This window comes from Onychomys torridus, chromosome 1 (genome assembly GCF_903995425.1).
Source record: "Onychomys torridus chromosome 1, mOncTor1.1, whole genome shotgun sequence".
In the NCBI taxonomy this organism is placed as follows: Eukaryota; Metazoa; Chordata; class Mammalia; order Rodentia; family Cricetidae; genus Onychomys; species Onychomys torridus.
Genome location: NC_050443.1, coordinates 129,924,266 through 129,943,824, shown reverse-complemented (window position 1 = coordinate 129,943,824; position 19,559 = coordinate 129,924,266). Strand labels below are relative to the sequence as shown.

The window sequence follows — 19,559 nt, the reverse complement described above, 5'->3', positions numbered from 1 at the left end:
TCCCACAGCTGAGATTACAAGCACATGCCACCACCTGTTTTTGTTTTGTTTTTTTTTTTTCAGCATAGGTTCTGAGACTTGAACTCAGACCCTCAAGCTTACAAAGCACCTTACCAACTGAATAACCTCTCCAACCTCACAGGAACTCATTTAATTTCATTTAACCTTTTTAAAAATCAACAAAGGTTGTTTTTAAATATACATATTTGTGTCTGACAGTTGAACAAGACAAAGTTAGAACCAGAGTCAGGCACTGTCAGAGGACATGGGTTCCCCAAGAGCCAAAGATGGCAGTGAATGTGTACTCGACATCAGTCACCAGTGATACTCTAAGTCTACATGACATGCTGGCTTGGATCAATGAATCTCTGCAGTTGAATCTGACAAAGACAGAACAGTTGTGTTCAGGGGCTGCATACTGCATGCTCTTCCCTGACTCCATTGCTTTGAAGAAAGTGAAATTCCAAGCTAAGCTAGAACATTTATCTATCTAGAACTTCAAAATACTCCAAGGAGGTTTCAAAGAAGATGGGTGTTGACAAAATAATTCCTGTGGATAAATTAGTAAAAGGAAAATTTTAGGACAATTTTGAATTCGTTCAGTAGTTCAAGAAGTTATTTGATGCAAATTATGATGGAAAAGAGTATGACCCTGTAGCTGCCAGACAAGGTCAAGAAACTGCAGTGGATTCTCCTCTTGTCACTCCAGCTCTGAGTAAACCAAAGAAACCTCTCAGCTCTGGCAGTGCAGCTCCACAGAGACCCATTGCAACACAGAGAACTACTGCAGCTCCTAAGGCTGGCCCAGGAGTGATGCAAAAGAATCCTGGTGTGGGCAATGGGGACAAAGAAGCAGCTGAACTGATGCAGCAGGTCCAAGTATTGAAGCTTACTGTTGAAGACTTGGAGAAAGAGAGAGACTTCTAAGAGGAAAATGACTCTGTACTGCATAGGATTGTAGATATTCTTTATGCCACAGATGAAGGTTTTGTGATACCTGATGAAGGGGGCCCACAGGAGGAACATCCTAATTCTTCACTCAAAATCATAGCAGAGCAGTATTAACATCCAGTTGGTTCTCCAGGGAAACAGAGAGGCCAACCATGGGGCCCTTCATGTGGATGCTGGTCACACTGACTGATGGAGAAGGGGGTTTTGTAACACACTGAGGTGACAACCTCAGAGAAATGTAAAGACTGAAATGAATTTTAAGCTAATGTGAAATTCTGGCAGGGAAAGTTTTAAAAAATAAATGCCTTAAGAGTATTTAAAATATGCTTCCATATTTCAAAATATAAAATATAACAGGACAATAAATAAACAAACATATTTGTCTTTCAATATTGCATATTTAATATTTTATAACAACTATTATGAATACTATCACCATACTAACTAATACATGCTAAAGAAAAGTTTGAAAAAATAAGGCAGAGAATAGAGAAATAGAGAAATAGAGAAAGACATCCAACATAGACCTCTGACCTACAGACAGTCACACAGACAGACATACATACACACACACACACACACACACACACATACACACACACCACATGCACACACAATAAACAACTGCCAAATTTGGAGAAAATATCCCACAGATAAGATCTAATAAAGAGCTACCTACAACTGAACCAAGCTCATAGGAACCCACAAACTTTAGACCGACAGCTGTGGAACCTGCATGGGACCAGACTAGACCCCTGCATATGGGAGACAGTTGCGTAGCTGGGTCTGTTTGAGGGGCCCCTGGCAGTGTAATCAGGATCTATCCTTGGTGCATGAGTCGGCTTTTTGGATCCCATTACCTATGGTCAGACACCTTGCTCAGTCTTGATGCAGAGGGGAGGGACCAGGCTTTGCTGTTCCCCCATGCGAGAACTTACCCTTTTAGAGGAGGGAATGAAGGGTGAGTGCGGGAGGGGTTTAGGCAAGAAGAGGGGTTAGGTGGAAGGGAGCAGGAGGAGGGATGAGAATAGGATCTGTGGTTGGTATGCAAAATGAATAAAAAATTTAATTAAACAAAAGCTAAGGGGCAAACCTGGTAGAAACGGATATTCACAAGGTTGGCTGCATCAGGTTTTTCATCCTTTTTACTTTCAGTGTGCCTTGTGTGAACCTGCCCAAAGCTTGTCCTGTGCTTTCTTCTCTCCTAGGCTTTGTCTCTTTCCATAGCCTCTGTCTATAATGCTCTTTCACCTGGCCGACTTACAAAGCTCCAGTCAGCCCCTTGTCTCCATGTGTTCAGTCGGTGAGATTCTGAGTGTCTCTCATATGCCAACAGGAATTCTCAGCACCTACGTGGTAGTTCACAACCATCTGTAACAGCTCCAGGGGACCCAGTGCCCCTCTTCTGGCCTCTGTAGTCACGGCACACACATAGTAGACAAGCATACATAAAGGCAAAACACTCATTAACATAAAATAAATAAAATCTTTAAAATATATATAGGGGTTGAGTGCAAGTCTCATTTTATTCATTGGTTCCAACTTTTCTCCTTTCAGTTCAATGATTTCAAATATCTAAGCACTCCGCTGCCAATTAATCATCTCTGTGTTCTCCTGGGATCACCTATCTCTTGATTGTGAAATTGATGGCATCCTGTCCTCTATCTCAGCCCAGTACATCAAGTCCTGAGTGCCCAGGTCATTCTTTTGTCTCCTTGTGCACCCAGCTCGACCTTGTCTATCCCTTCAGGCATCATAAAACCCTTGACAAATGGAACTGTATTTAATTGATTCCGTGACTAAAGCAGGAAGCAAATGTGGGTGTGGGAGTACTGAACATCTGCTGACCCAGCCCTCACCCAGGAAAGAAGTGGAGTGGACTTTGGATCATTCTAAATGAATCGTCCAACTGTACAGGGTGCAGCCATTCTCTAGGGAAGTAAGTTTTCCACAGCACAGAGTCGGGAACAGGAGCCGGAGAGGCTTACTTGGCAACAGGCACAGTAAGGTGAGTGTCCATGATCAAGTATTTGTATGGTTCACTGAGGGGCAGAGATAAGGGGTTTGTGTCAAGTGAGACGTAGGCAATGTAAGTGGACGGAAGGTGTTAGAAGGATATATTGAACTCGGTTTATTGTGTCTGCTGCTCCAACAGTAGAGTGGAAGAAGGAAAGAAAATGTTAAAGGCATACGAACTCAGTGGGCAAGGGTTATTGCCGCCAAGTCTAATGACACGAGATTGAGATCTAGGAACCAGATCACGGTAGGAGAGCATCAACTCCCACCAGTTACCCTCTGCCTCCAAATGTGTGACATGGAACACACACAAAATAATAATAATAATAATAATAATAATAATAATAATAATAATGATGATGATGATGATGATGATAGATAAATGTAACTTCTTTAATAGCCCTAGAAAACTGAGCAGGACAAAACACACACATGCACGCATACACACTCACGCACACACTACACTGATAGTGGACTTTTCTTGAGCACAATGACCTCCATTTTTCTAATATGTACATGACATTGGAGAAGTCCCACTCTTGGTTTCTTTTCCAAAGTCTAAGAGAATTGAACTCAATGTTCCCCAAGAGTCTTTCCACTGTGCCACTTCAGGATCAGATGATTCTGATGTATGCAAACAAAGACCAAAACACTTGGAGACATGCAACGAGGGAAAAGGCATAGCCTGTCTTCCAGGATCAGCTAATCTTGCTGGGCCTTACTTTGTTTATCTTTGGGACTGGGGTTAAGATCGAAAGAAATGCCTTGTAAAGCATTGGCTGCCTGGCATTCCCAACAAGTCCTGTAAAAAAAGTTTAACATTGTCTCTAAATTGGGATTAGCAAATACACGGGTTGAATTGCTCAAGAAAAAGTCATTCTCAGTTGGGTTTTTTTATTTGGTTGCTTAGTTGGCTGGTTTTTGGTTTTGTTTTGTTTTGGTTTTTTGAGACAGAGTTTCTCTGTGTAACCCTGGCTGTCCTGGAATTAATCTATAGTCCAGGCTAGCCTCGAATTTATGCAGATATGTCTGCCTCTGCCTCTGCCTCCTGAGTGCTGGGATTAAAGGTGTGCACCACCACACCTGGCTTCATTCCCAGTTATTTTAAAGTGTTTAATGTCCTATGTGTGTGCAAATATGCAGATACACAAGCACATATGTATAGAGGACACAGGTCTATGTAGGATGTCTTCTTCACTCACTCTCCATATTATCTTTTACACTGGCTATCAGCTATCCCTAGAGATTCCCTGTCTCTCCTGGCAATAAAGACAATAACAACAAAGTTGTTTTTATTATTAATTATTGTTATTACATTATATTTACTTATTGTGTATGGCCACACATGTGCCACTAAATATGCTTGGAGATCAGAGGACAACTTTGGGGAACCAGTTTTCTCTTTCCACCATGTGAGTCCCAGGGCCCAGACTCAGGTCATCAAGCAGCAAGTACCTTCACCTGCTAAGTCAACTCAAGGTTATAACAGTGCCAGAGATCCAAACTCATATCCTCATGCTTGTGCGGCAAGTAGCTACGGATGGAGCTGCCTCCCTGCCTCTTGAGTCCTTTTAAAACTGTAAAACACAGGTATATAAATGATGAGTGATTCTATTGTACATGTTTTTTTCATCAGCATGAATCCAATGACTCCACCAGGCCCCCCAGTCAATTCTGTATATGTGGTGGCACCCCACAACGGTTACCCTGTGGTCCCGGGAACTGTGACTCAGGTGCCTCTGTATCCAAGCAACCAGCCTCAAATCCATGTAATTCCTGGGAATCCAGCTGGTTTGGTGACAGCACAGAAAGTCTTGAAAAATGGCAAAGTCCTGGGGGTAAGTGAAAAGTTCACTTTGGGAGCCCGAGGCCATGCTGAGGAAGGCAGGGGCTTGAGATAGATGAATAGAAATGCCAAATAAGGGGCAGCAGAATGGGATAGCCCAGTTAGCAAAGTGTTTAGTGAAGTGCTTGCAAGCTGAGTGCCATCCCTAGAACCCACTTTACATAAGCTGGCTGTGGGAATGCTTACTGTGATCCCAGAACCAGGAAGATAAAGACCGGCTGATCCCTGCAGCTCTCTGGCCAGCCAGCCCAGCCTATTTGGTGAATTCTGAGCTAGTGAGAGACCCTGTCTCAAAGAAAAAAATGTAAATGGATCCTGGAGAAGGATATTCAAGGTAGATGTCAGCCTCATCATTCACATCCTCACACACACACATAACTCACACACACACAAAAGATGCGTAGTGCCCAAGGAACCACACACTCACACTCATGCATGAACATTTACACATGTATAAATACATGTGTGCACACACTTAATACATACATGCACACATAGATACATGCATGCATGCATACATACATAGATACATAAATACAAACAAAAAGAAAGAAAAGAAACTTCAAATAAAGCAGGTAGGGCTGGCTTAGCCAAACCCAGGTCTGTTGTAAATCTCTATATCACAAGGAACCTCAGTATACAACCTTGTAGTTTCTGATTTGGGGCATTTAGGAAAAAAGAATTTAAAAAAAAAAAAAAACAAAAAGCAGTAATCTTGAATGTATATCCTTTTGCCTCTATGCATTTACTTGCTATAGCTTAGGAAGTAAGACAGTCCAACAAGGACAAAGTTTCCCAAGGTGGAATGAAGCCCAAGGTTGCTAAATCAAGTCTTTGCCCAAAGCAGAAAGGAAGCAAGCAGGCCAGACAAGCAGCAACTGCTGAAAGGCCAGCCTAAATAGCACAAGGGAGCTACTTCATTGCACAGTCCACAAATGACAAACATTGGTTCTGACCCAGAGCCCATGTTCCAACCCAGCTCATGCTCTAATCCTGCTTAGGGAAGTCTAAAAAGAGGCAACTTGTATATTAAAAAGCCTCCAGTGGTCCATTTCTGAGACTTCAGCCTCCAAATAAGTCAAGATGCACAAGAAATGTGGTACCTCTAAGTTTATTTGTTGCAGTGTGGCTTGTAGAGACAGAAGGATGGACACAACAGAACTATCTATTCTAGTTTTGTTTCTGTTGCCGAGGTAAAATACTCTGATGAAAAGCAACAGATGGGAGGAAGAAGTTCTTTTGGCTTACACTTTCAGGTTACCAGGGAAGTCAAACAGGAATTCGAATCAGGTTACATCACATCCACAGCAAGAGCAGAGGGAAACTAATACCTCTATGCTACCTTCTAGCTCTCACATAGCTTTCTCCTAGCCTATACAGTTCAGGACCTCTGTCTAGGGAATAGTGCTGCCCACAGTGGACCAATGGACGGCATCTTCCTACATGAATGAGCAATGGAGACAATCCCCCACATAAATTTCCACAATCTAGCCTAATCTAGACAAGTCCTTGTCAATACTGTCTTCCCAGGTGACTCCATGTTGTATCCAGTAGACAGTTAAAATTAACCAGTATACTATCCATCAATTTAACATTGGTCAAGTCACTGTATTGTACTAATAACAAACAGAATGTTATGGAACTATGAAGGGAACAAGGAAGTTCTCTGTGCAATGATTGGGTCTTACTCCGAGAAATGTTATTAATGTACCACTAGTATAAACTTAAGGAAACAATATATATGCTTTTTACAGCATGTCTGCAGGACACACACACACACACATGCTCACATGCACGTACATACACATATAAACATGTAAAAACTCACACATACAAAGAAAATTTAATGACCCTAGGATATGCTCATGATAAAGCATTAAGTTAATAAAATGCAGAGACACTGTTTCTATGTTACCAAGATACATGTTTGAAAAAGAAAAACAGAAGATTATAACAAAATGTCATGCTTGATTTCTCCAGGAAGGGTTTGATTATAGATAGCTTTAATTTTATTATATTGTTTCTCATATTATTTTTAGACCAGGGAAACCAAATGGGTATTAAAATATAAAGGAAGTAGAAGGAAAGGCAAGATCAGGGCTCAGAGGCAAAGGCTTCAGCTTGTGGCTCTCCTAACAGGCCATCCAGATCCTGATTGGCTTGCTGCACATTGGCATAGGCTCCATCATGATCATCAACCTCTCTGGGTACTTTACATCTATCTCCCTCTACGGAGGCTTCCCCTTCTGGGGAGGCATTTGGGTGAGTAGCTCCAGTCTGATGCTCAGGGCAACCTCCCCAAGCTGTTCAGAAAAATGGAGGTTCTTGCTCAAATATCTTAGTTGGAGAAGGAGTTGGGGAGGACTAAAACAAAGTGCCATAGGCTGGTAGCTCCAAACTACAGAACTGTGTCATCTTCCAGTTCTGAAGGCCGCAAATCCAAGACCAGAATGTCAGCTGGTAGTCACCACTGTGGTCTCTCCTAACCTTACAGCTAGCCATCTTCCCCTGGTGTCTTCCCTTTGTGCCTGTCTTGTGTCCCAACCTCTTTGCTGTTGTTGGTGGTGGTGCTGGTGCTGGTGCTGGTGCTGGTGGTGGCAGTGGTGATGTTTTAAATTAGCTACAAAGTAATGGGATTATTATGGCACTTTCACTCAGACTTGGTTCTTACTTGTCTTCTTCCTGGCACTCCCCATCTCTTGCTCCTCTGCTCCCCTCCCACTTGGCCCCTTCCCTTCCCCAATACCTCCCTGTTTTAGTTTCATTCTATTGCTATGATAAAAATAGCCTGACAAAACAGCATAGGGGGAGAAAAGATTTGTTTTAGCTTAAGCTTCCAGGCTACAGGCTACAGTCCTTCGTTGAAAGGAAGTCAAGGTGCTAGGAACTTGAAACAGCTAGTCACATCACAGCTGTAGTCAAGAACAAAGAGAAACAAATGCGTGCATGTTCACTTTACAAGCTTGCTTGGGCTCAACTCATGTTCTCAACTCCTACATAGTCAGGAACCCCTGTCTAAGGAATGGTGCTGCCCACAGTGACTCTCATCTCCCCGTATCAACTAACAGTTAAGATAACCCTCCTCAGACATGATCACAGGCCAAATAAATGTACACAATTCTTCACTGAGAATGTCTTCCTAGATGATCTAGGTAGTATCTATTGTATTTTAAAAACAGCAGAAAGGATTCACATCATACAACAGGGCCCACTGGGAGGTTTATTGAGGGGAGAGGAGACAAGAGGCAGAAAGGGGGGCAGATTTTGGTCCCCGGAGACAAGAGAGAAGGAAGAGAGAGAGAGAGACAGACAGACAGACAGACAGACAGACATGGAGAGAGAGAGAGAGAGACAGGGAGGGAGAGGGAGGGAGAGAGAGAGGAGAGAGGGGGAGAGAGAGGGGGAGAGGAAGAAAGAGAGGGAGAGGCAGACAGAGGGAGAAAGAAAGACAGGGAGAGAAACAGGGATAGAGAGAGGGAAAGAGAGAGAGGGAGGGAGAGGGAGAGAGGGAGAGAGGGAGAGAGGAAGGGAGGGAGAGGGAAAGAGGGAGGGAGAGAGAGAGAAGAGACAGGAGGTGTATAAGACCCACCTTTTATAAGGAAACATAGCGAATGCACACAGGGGGTGCTCTTAGTGGCCGCAGCTGGGGATGTATACTGTATACTGACCCTGAGGGCAGGCCAGTACAGATGCCTGAATGCTAACATTCCTCCCTTTTGTTTATTATAAAAAGGTTAAGAGTTAGAAAGGCGTAGCAGGTGAGGCAGGGATGAGGGTGCCCTGTTCTTGAGACTGCTTCCTGCTGGCCTGGGGTGGTGTCAAATATCTTTGGGTGACCTGAAAAAACTAGGGTGCTGGCCACATCTTGGGGTAGCTGGCTTTTTCACTTTGCTGTCCAGGCTCTGTGTAGCCATCTGGTGCTTCTTGGACCTGGCAAGATGTCATTCCAGGTGAATCCAAGTCCACTCCCTGGAGCTCACAAGAATTTTCTTAACCAGCACCTGTGGAGTTCTCTCAAGAACAGTCATTATTGTATGAAGATTCAAATTCAGCTGTTAGCATGGAACTTTCAGAACCTGTTGTAGAAAATGGAGAGACAAAAATGTCCCAAGAAGAATCCTGGGAGCACAAAGAAAAAAAGTAACACAGAGCCAGGGGGTGGCTCCTCAGGAGATGGAAGGCCACAGAGGAAAGTAGCCAAGAAATGATGGAGGAGGAAGAAGAAATACCAAAACCTAAGTCAGTAGTGGCACCGCCAGGTGCTCCTAAGAAAGAAAGTGGAAAATTCTCTCTCAGTTCCCCAACTGCCTGGTCCAAAAAATACTGAGGCCAGTCTCACATGCAGGGGAATGGTCAGAGGCAGGTAGTCCCACCAGAAACTCAGTTGTGGGTACTGAATGGAAGGCAAAGCTGTCGGTGAATGAGAAAGAAGATCTGTTACAGGTAAAAGAGAGCAGATCTGCTGCGAGTGGAGCAGGCTGATGGGGTCCTAGCGAGAAGTGGGTACCTTTGGCGGCCCTGCCAAGGTATGCCACCGAGCAAACATGCCACACACAACAGAGTTAGTGCAGGAGGTTTGGGGGGGGGGGGGATCCAAGAGTGAAAGAGTGGAAGGCTATGTCGAAGTAGGGACTTGATAAGAGAAAGCTTGAAAGCAAGGGACCCCTCCCATCTATCAGATCCATGGCAGAAGTCGAAAAGGTCCTGTGAAATACCAGAATATGGGGTGCTGGGAAGTGGCCATTTTGATTGGTATCGAAGGAGTATGGGACCAGGTCTGACTGGAAAGGCAAATAGATAAATTAAGCCCTTAAATCCAGTGCTAGATAGGGAGGTAAAAGCATTTCCCATGAGTGAGGTAGAGAAGGTCCAAAGGCTGGAATCTCTAGCATCCCAGAGATTCAGCAAGGACAAAGAGGCACAGCTGCTCAGTGGACCATCATCCAAAAAAGCAGGGGGCCGATGGATTGAGAGCCTGAGTGAGACACAGACACCTGGTACCAGGACTTCGAGAAATGCCAAAAGACGAGGAAAGGACTGTGCTCGAGAAATGAAGCCTCATTCATGGGAAATGGCCAGAAGCTGGAGGCTTACCAGTCATCAGTGTTGAATGGAGAATCCCAGTAATCCATTAGGTGACAAAGTAGGGCTGTTGTGGGAGGACCAGGTTCCAGGATCCCGGCATGTCTCAGACCGCTGGCAGAGCCTTCCCAGTCAGGGAACCAAATGTTCTATTTTAGAGTCACACCATACAACAGGGCCAGCACTCCCTGTGTACATTCACTGTTTCCTTATAAAAGGCAGGCCTTGTCCACTTCCTGTCTCTTTTCTGTCTCTGTCTCTCTGTCTCTCTCTGTCTCTCTCTCTCTCTCTCTCTCTCTCTCTCTCTCTCTCTCTCTCTCTCTCTCTTTCTCCCTTTGCTCTCGTCCAAGGTTTTTCTTGTAAATCATCAACCCAGAAACAGCAGCATTTAACTCACAAAGAAGACGATACTGGAGCTAGGCTTTCAGGCATTGTTCAATAGACACCCAGAAGACTAAGCTCAAAACACTTTTTTGTTGTTGTTCAATAGTCAGTAGAGTCTATGGCCCAGCAGTGGAGATGTCTAACTCACTGTCCATAGATGGGCTCAGAGGCCATTTTAGTGGAATGATTAGCATGATAGCTATGCATTCTTTCTCTGAAAAGGTCCGTGGCTTTTATTAGATTCTTGAGGTGATCTGTGACTCCATGAAAATACAATCCTTCCTGTATGCCAGTTTATTGCCTTTGGACTCTCTGAGTCTTTTCCTGGTACCTCCCCAATACACATGTACACAGAGAGAGACAGAGACAGAGACAGACAGACAGAGAGAGACAGCTCTTCCCCAGCTTCCTTTCCTTTTTGTTTTCCCTCACCTACCTGTGACTCAAATACATTTTCCCATAAATATCCAAACTTCAGAACAATCTTAGAAGTGGATCAGTGCCAACCTTTCCTAGACAATAAAAAGAAAACAGGTTGGCACTCTGCCATCCCCTCAGCCTCACAAGCCTGCAGAGCCATAAGGATGTATCCTTCAGAGAACCTGTTCCCTCTTGTTCTGACCCATGTTCATGACTCAGTCCTCTTCATGACTCATCCATCCTTCAAGGCTGCAGTTTCTTTGGACTCTGAACTGACCCGGACTTGGAGCTCAACCCTCTTCTCTCTCCCAACCCTCTACAGATCCCTGAGCTCGTAGACAGACCTGTGTTGAAACATCTCAGTGTCACAGCCACTCACTGGCTTGCTGTGTCCTGTTGGCCTCCCCTGGGTGCTGGTGAACACCAGAAAGTGCCCTGACATCCCAAAGGCCCTGCTGGCCCTTCAGCTCACAGCTGTCCCCCTGTGTCTTCAGATGTTTCATTGCTGCCATTGTTTGTTCCTTGTCACCTTCTCACTCCAGCTCTGTCTTTCTAGTCCCCGTCTGTTCCCAGCGCCCTCCTCCAGAGCAAAGGAACCTCTCCAGAGGACTAACAAGAACATGAAAATCCAACTCTCCACCCTTGCTTCCTAACACATTTCTATAAGGGAAAGGCTGTGAAATTGAAACTTGTTTCCCCAATGACAGAAAAAAAGGGGGGTGGGGGACATTTTCCTGGGAAGGGAAGCAACTCAAATATTTGTTCATTTTAGGAAACTATGTCTCTGCCCCAAGTGGGAACACAGGATGAAGGCTAAGACATTGAGTCTGAAGTCAAGCTGTCTGATCTCAAACTTTGCTACCTGCTTGATGATTTTGAGTGAATTGTTTAGTCCATAAGCCTCATTCTGCCTGTATTTTCAATTTTGCTTTATTCACTTTTCAAATTGTGCTCATATGTTCAATATATTGTGATTACACCCACCCCACTGCCCTCATTCACCCTCTCCCCACTCCTACTGACCCTGTTTTCCCCAACTAGTCCACCTCCTGCTTTTGTGGTGTTTGTTTTTTCTTTTGACCCACTGAATTTAATTAGGGTCGCTTGCATGAGCATGGGTGAGAGGGTGTTTCCTAGAGCACAGAAACTCACTAGAGGCTACACTGCTGAAGAAAATGGTATCTCTCCCACACCTAAATTTTGCCCATCTTTTAAAGGGAAGTAACAGTAGTGCTAGATGGAAGAGAAAGGAAAATATGGACAAGATTGCTACTGGGTATACAATGATGAGAACATTCTCGACTTAGATTGAACAACTCTATAAATATACTAAAAATACTGGGATTGCGTGCTTCAAATCAATGAATGATAAGATGTGGATTTTCTCTCAACAGAGCCATGTCTTAAAGCACCTCAGGTAGAACCCAGCGGATAGCAGATTGTGTGGAATCTTAGCCGCTCCTTCTCACACCACTGTTACCACATCGGGCAAACAAGGGCAGGTGACCCCTCCGCCACATTGCCAGCAGAGCACCAACATTGGCAAGAAATTCTCCTTTTGTGTGGTGCTCAGCATCCAAGACTCGCATTCATTATCTAAATGATTGAACAGAGCCCATTCAGGCATGCAACAGGAAGGACTAATGCTGAACTCCCATCTGAACACCCAGAGGAGTCAGCATGCTTTTCCTCTTCCCTCCAGAGGCCCACACCTCATGAATCCTGATATAAACCCTGGAAAGTCACAGATGGTGAACATGTGTAAACAAACGCTGGAAATGGGGTAACATCAACTGAGTACTATGAACAAGACACAGTACATACAAGGCATACGTTATAACAATGATGCCTAAAAAGATGAATTCCACATTTTTCAGATGAGGAAATAGAGACTTAGAGAGGTTATTAACTCACCAAAGATGATGTAAGTTTCAAACTAGACTTTAAAACCTGTTCTGGTGAGTCCTAAAGTCCTGATTATCCTATTACTGTCCCTTAGCCAGTCAGCACACACACATTTTCTACCGTTGTAGAGCTGGGGTTCCCATAAGTAAGTCTGTATGTGAGAGACTATCTGCTCTCAGAATCAGATTCCTAAGGAAAGGTATGCTGATGCCTAACCCGTGGTAAATTCCCAATCTTGTGTACAAGTTTATCATTTCAGGATCTCTCTCCGTGGCAGCAGAGAATCAGCCCAATTCTTCTTGCCTGGTAAGTCACATTCTGAAGCTGTCTGTCCCAGCTTGGGACCTATAGTGTCGCAGTGAGGAATAAGACTGACAAGCAATCCTTCCCTTACTCTTGCACCACCAAGACAGACCTAGGGCACTCACCTGCACGCTAACCCTTGCGTACAGGCACGGACTCTACACACACACACACACACACACACACACACACACACACACACACACACAGGCGGGAGGGGGACAATGCTGCCACCACTGTTAAGATGTCAGGATGGGAAGAAAGACAGAGGGAGAGAGGACTAGCTTGCATAGGAGACCTTCACAGGAGGAGACACAAAGCTGCCATGTACTCAGGACACACTACACCGAGTATGCCCATAGCACATAGAGCAGGTCCCGGCCATTCCTGCAGGGGCCAGTAAAGGACCTAGTGCCTGCTTCACTAAGAAATCTAGAAACGGAACTCTGAAGAGCCATATGGAAAGAACTTTTTGTTCTTTGTCCCTAGCAATGGACCAGCGTACTAGCTCTGCTTCCTTAATGAGCAGGTTACCCAGAGTAACTGTCTTCTAGAGATCAGGATCCTACAGTCAGATGAGCTCTATTGGAAAACATTCAGAAAGGAAAGTTTAACATATCTAGACATACTTTTCCGTACATTGTCCAGGCTCATAAAATGCTTCCTACCATTAAACTATGACTTTTATAAATGATTACCATGGTGAAGATGATGTGTGGTCTAATTTAACACAGTACAAATGGGGAAGGGGTGCCAGCTGAATCTGCATGTCTCAGCTATATTCAACTTCCTCTCCCACCTTGGCCCTGTGTCTCCTCCAGTTGAATGGCAGCGTGGGCTTGAACATCTTCAGCGCCATCTGCTCAGCAGTGGGTATCATACTCCTCATCACAGATATGAGTATCTCGAGTGCATATATTTACCCCAGTGACTACCCTTACTACTACAACAACTGGGTGAGTGTCCCCAACCACTGAGCTGTGTTCAGACCATGCCAGAAAGAGCCTGGCAAACCAAGCCTTCCCACTGAGCACTGAAAGAAAAGAAAGGGTTTTTGGTGTCAGGACAGGGTTTTAAGCCCTCAGCTGAAACCTTTCCTCAGTTTTTACTGCCTTTGTAAAACAGGGCCTGCCTTGCAGCACTGGAAAAACTCAATGTGATGATGTACAAAACGCCAACTGCCAACGCTTTAGTAGCCCACCACAGTCCCAGTCTTCCTGCCTGCTGTGTAGACTAGGGTTCAACAAACATTTTTTCCTCCTTTGAAAACTTCTTTTTGTTTAATTTTTTTAGTTTTCTATTCAAAGTGCTGGGTTTCATCATTACACATACTTGTCATCCTCCTTTGTCCTCAATTGTCCCCTTCCCTACTGTCCCTTTCCACCCCTCCACCTCCAGCTGGTTCACTCTCTTCCCCCTAATAGTTCCAGCTCTGCTTGCTTTCTCTTTTTCTAATTTTTTTAAGATTTGTTTATTTTATTCTATGTGTACAGATGTTTTGCCTACATGTATGTCTGTATACCCCATGTATGCCTGTGTACCCCATGTAGGCCTGTGTTCCCCATGTATGCCTGGTGCCCATGGAGGTCAAAAGAGGGCCTTGGATCCCCTGGAGCTGAAGTTACAGGTAGTTATGAGCCACCATGTGGATGAAAGGAACTGAGCCCAGGCCCTCAGCAAGAGCAGCCAGTGATGTTAACCACTGAAACACCTCTCCATCCTCCACATCCCTTATGATGTTTTCCTCCCTTCTCAGGATCCCCCTACAACACACACACACACACACACACACACACACACACACACACACACTTAAAATCTACGTTCCACATATGAGAGAAAACATGAAGCATTCATGTTCTTTCTGAACCTGCTTATTTCTCTTAACACAATGCCTTACAGTTGCATCCATTTTCTTGCAAATATCAGAATGTGAACAGGATTGGGCCCTGCAACAGTGTCATAAGGGCAACCTAGGATTGCCAAACCCTAAAAAACGTTTTCGGCAGAGCCAGATGGGCTTTTAGGCTTTGCAGGACATACAGTTCGTGTCACAATACAGCAGCAGGCCTTTAGCACCCACAGAAAACAGTAGGTGAACGAGCATGGCCAGGCAGCAGCAGGATCGGTTCTGACAGCTGTCGCCTGCTCGCCTGCACTAGCAACCAGCACCGTCTAACAGAAATAGAATGTGGGTTGCATATATAATTTTTTGCCACACTGAAAATTGCGACTATTTTTATTAAATTTTTTGGTAGCATATACTATTAAAAGACAAAGTTATGGCTGGAGAAGGGACTACAGAGACAGGCACTGTGGCGAGTTCTTTGTTCACTCCAGCCACTACAGTGGGGACTCAGCTCCAGGTCTCAGTAGATGAGGGAGTCTAGAAAGAGTGGTTATTGCACTGGCAGGACAGACAGACAGGCGGCAGCATGGTAGTGACTTTGGGGATAGTTCAGGCCCACACGGCAGAATAGAGGTCCAGTCTTATAGGTCGAGGAAGGGAGGAGGCTGTGGTCCACAGCACAGGCCTGCCACAAAAGGAAGGGGAGGGTTTTGCATTGCCAAGTTGGGGGAAGGACTCTTCTTCTTTTTTTTTTTTTTTTCTTGTTTCAATTTTTTATTTTTATTTTTTACTTTTCTTTAGTAAGAAATTTTCTACTTATTCCACATACTATCCACATATCTCCCCTCCTCCCTCCTTCCACCCCCCAGCCCTCTTTCCCAAGCCATCACACATCCCCACATCTCCCAAATCAGGGTCTCCCATGGGGAGTCAGCAGAGCCCAGCACACTGAGCCTAAGCAGGTCCAAGCCTATTCCCACTGCACCAAGGCTGTGCAAGGTGTCACACTACAAGCACCAGATTCCAGAAGCCTGCCCATAGGCCAGGGACAGATCCCAATCCCCCTACCTGGGTGACCCCCAAACAGTTCAAGCCAAACAACCGTCTTCCATATCCAGAGGGCCTAGTCCAGTCCCATGGGGGCTCCACAGCCACCAGTCCACAGTTCATGGGCTTCCACTAGTGTGGCTGGTCATCTCTGCACATCCTCCCATCATGATCTCAATGTCCCTTGCCTGCAGTATCTCTCCTCCCTCTCACCAATTGGATTCCCAGAGCTCAGCCTGGTGCCTGGCCGTGGATCTCTGTATCTGCCTCCATCTGTCACTGGACAAAGGCTCTATGATGACAGCTAGGTTATTTGCTAGGCTGGTCACCAGTGCAGACCGGTCCAGGCACCCTCTGGACCACTGCCAGCAGACCAAGGTGTGGTCAACCTTGTGGATTCCTGAGAACCTCCCCAGCACCCTGTCTCTTCCTATTCCCATGGTGTCCTCATCTATCATGGTATGGGAAGGATTCTTCTAATGTGGGACTTGGATGTGGGAAAAATGAGGGGCATTTAGTTAAGGTGCAGTAAGGGTCTGGCTATTTTCTTTTTGAGTAGTGACCCTTTGAAATCCAGATTGTGTTTTACACTAACAACACATCTCAGTTTGGGCCTCAGTACTAATCTAGTACTCTGCAGCCACAGGGACTGTGCTACTGAGCTAAATGAGCAGATTTGGGCATGTTCTCTCAAGCTGCCAATGGACCACAGCCTCACCCAGCAGACCGAGTCCTCCTCCCCTCCCTCTCCCCTCTCCTCTCTTCTACACTATCTATCCCCTCCCTTTTCTTACAGATTTTCTATCAGCTAAGCACGCTTTTGTTTTTCCCTTCTCATGAATTAGCTCCATCCTTCAGTTGCTGGAGACAAAACCATGAAGGAGCCACTGACCCCTCTCTCTTACCTCGCAGGTTTCCTAAAGAATCCAGTTAGTTCTTTGGGAGTGCCTCCAGAATCCAGTCATATTTCCCACATCGTTTCCCATTGTAGAGTGGGTCCTAGCCACCGCATCTCTCATCTCAGTCTGTGCCCCTGCCCCTGTTCCGGCCCCTCCACCCCCTGACACCCTGGCTTCCTCAAAGCTCTCTTTAGCATGGCATCCAGCCTGATGCCTTTGACACACAAGGTCATGTGTATTCTTTACTCAACTCATTTTATTAAGAAATTACCCCTGATGCCACCTTTTTTGGCATTTCCTTAACCAATGACCCTCTTTCCCCTAAAGGCTGCTGCAGTGGATGATAAAATAACCATTTTCTACCCACACTTTAGCCTCACAAAGACCTGGGAGACATTGGCTAGGGGAGGGAGACTTTGCCAAGGCCTCAAAGATGCTCTGTTGCAGAATCTTGTCAAACTCCTCGCCCAGCACTAATGCCCTCGCATTTCTTCTGATTCCAGAGAGTGAGCATGGCTCTTTCTGGTGTACTGCTAGTCTTCTGCCTCTTGGAGCTCTCCATTGCAAGTGTGTCTTCCCACTTTGGCTGCCAAGTGGCCTGCTGTCAGTCCACCAATGTGAGTCCTGGGGCTCTTTTGTGGGTGGAACTATTCCCCCAAATGATGGAAAACTCACATCGTTTCTGTGAATTTTGTTCCTGTTAAAGAGGAGGAAGTGGAAGAATATCTACAAGTCTCAATGTTTGACTTTAATTTGCCTTTATTACTGAGGCACCTTAGTTTCTGTTGTTATCTCTAGGCTGAGTAATTTGTAAAATAAAGAGGTTTACTTGCCTCTCAATTCTAGTGGCTGGGGTATCTAAACAGCATTGCCCTAGAGTACTTCTGAGTACTCTCTGCCTGGTTATAACACAGCAGAGAAGGAAAAAGAAAAGTGGCCTAGCTGAGAAAGATTTAAGCATGTGGGGTGGCCTTGCTTTATTACAACATCCTCCCTGAGTCAAGAATAAACACATTCAGGAAAGTGGTACCCACAGCCTGATCACCATGCCTCAGACCTCACCTCTTACAGGTCCTACTACCCCAGCCTGGAGTGGAGGCTTCCAGCAATGAACCTCCAGAGGACTACTCTAGCATTAGTGAAGTGTGCACCTGCTGTATGCCTTTGTTTTTCAGGTGGATGTGGTCATTCCAAATGTCTACACAACAAACCCAGTGGTCTTCCCAGAACCTCCGAACCCAATACCAAGTTATTCCAGTGTAGTTCAAGACTCAACTAAGTGAAGATGAAGATTCTAGAAGAATCTTTCACTGAGACCAAGTGACATCCTCCCTTGCCTAGGCTCCTATAAACCAGGTTCTTCCTTTCTGACAAACTGAGCGAAATAACTCTCTTACTGCTTATGCTGTGGACTTGTGCTTCAATTCACTCTAGCAAGTCCTGATGGCTCTCTACTAGAATAAGGTGGGAGATTGAAATGGATTAAACAAAGATGTCCTCCCAAGATACGTGCATCTGTATGGTGATAGCCATCTCCACACCAGTCTTGGTGTACACACATCCATGTACTCCCTGCCTAAAGTAGTTTTCATAATAGAGATATAGTTACCTCATCACTCAAACTTCCCTCTGTCAGACATTCAATCATTTAATAAATATATATTAAGCATTAGAAATGCCCAAGGCATGAACATGACATAGTTCTTGACCTCATGGATAAGTAAACTGCTGGCCTCAGAAGAAAATAAAAAAACTCTGAGCTGGGCAGTGGTGGCACACGCCTTTAATCTCAGCATTCAGGAGGCAGAGGCAGGCGGATCTCTGTGAACTTGAGGCCAGCCTGGTCTACAGAGTGAATTCCAGGAAAGGCTCCAAAGCAACATAGAGAACCCCTGTCTCAAAAAGAAAAGAAAAGAAAATGAAAGAAAAGAAAAGAAGAGAAAAGAAAGGAAAAGAAAACAACTCTGTTTTTGCTAACCTAGAGCAATATGCAGGGGGAGAAAACACAGAAAAAACACAGAGGTGGATATGATTTATTCTGTTGGTAATGCAACAAGGAATGCGGGAGCATAGAATTGGGGGACCTCTATAGAGGGTCAACCCTTAAAATTGCTGGTATCTTTGTATACTGGCACCACTAAGTTCAGTAAGTTGAGTTTTAATATGACTTTTCGGGGTATACAAATATTCAGCCTATAAGATAGACTATGTAAAGTCTGCTAATATGATTGCTTCCAATAATGAGGAATGGGATCAGCAATATTAAAAGATGAGTTGTGAAAATTGCTAGTGGCAGGGGGTTTACTATAGCATCTGCTAGGTAGGAACCAGGGGTGATACCCAGCAACCACAGGACATCCCCAGAGCAAAGAAGGCTCTGTCCCAAAATGGCAACCATGCTAAGGTTGATAAATAAAAGTCATTTTTTGAGGAAAAAATAACAACAACAACAATAATTATCTCAAAGGGCCGTGAAAGACTAGTTCTTCCAAACATACAATTTTACAGAGCCAGGTTTCCTTCCTATATCCATACCAAAAACAACTAAAACAGAACAGATGGGAGAATCTACATTTCTTTAATTGGGCCAGATATGAAAGATGAAAGATATACACAAACCTGATGAGGTTCAGGATACACCACCCCAAAATGTGTCATCAGAACCTCGAGAAAACCTGTAAGCAGGAAGGTCACTCTCATCTTCCCTTGTCCATGCCCCTGAATATGGAGCTTACTCAAGGGCCCTGTCAACCCCTAGGGGAAAGGCATCCTGCTGTCTGAAAACACAGAGAAGACATTAGGCAAACAGGTCATGCTAAGCTCACCTGTTTATCACCTTAGATGACCCTTTTTTAAT

The 19,559-nt window shown here is 44.8% G+C and overlaps 1 protein-coding gene and 1 pseudogene across 1 annotated transcript; both read left to right on the top strand.

The window, feature by feature from the left end:
• The first annotated feature begins 287 nt into the window (after nt 1-287).
• LOC118576782 lies at nt 288-927 on the top strand (annotated as a pseudogene).
• A 3,677-nt stretch (nt 928-4,604) lies between these two features.
• On the top strand, nt 4,605-17,985 carry Ms4a8 (membrane spanning 4-domains A8). Its single transcript, XM_036178225.1, has 6 exons — nt 4,605-4,805; nt 6,953-7,075; nt 12,851-12,910; nt 13,729-13,863; nt 17,206-17,319; nt 17,878-17,985. Exons 1-6 carry the CDS (start codon nt 4,605-4,607, stop codon nt 17,983-17,985), a joined length of 741 nt encoding a protein of 246 aa, XP_036034118.1.
• The last annotated feature ends 1,574 nt before the right edge of the window (nt 17,986-19,559 follow it).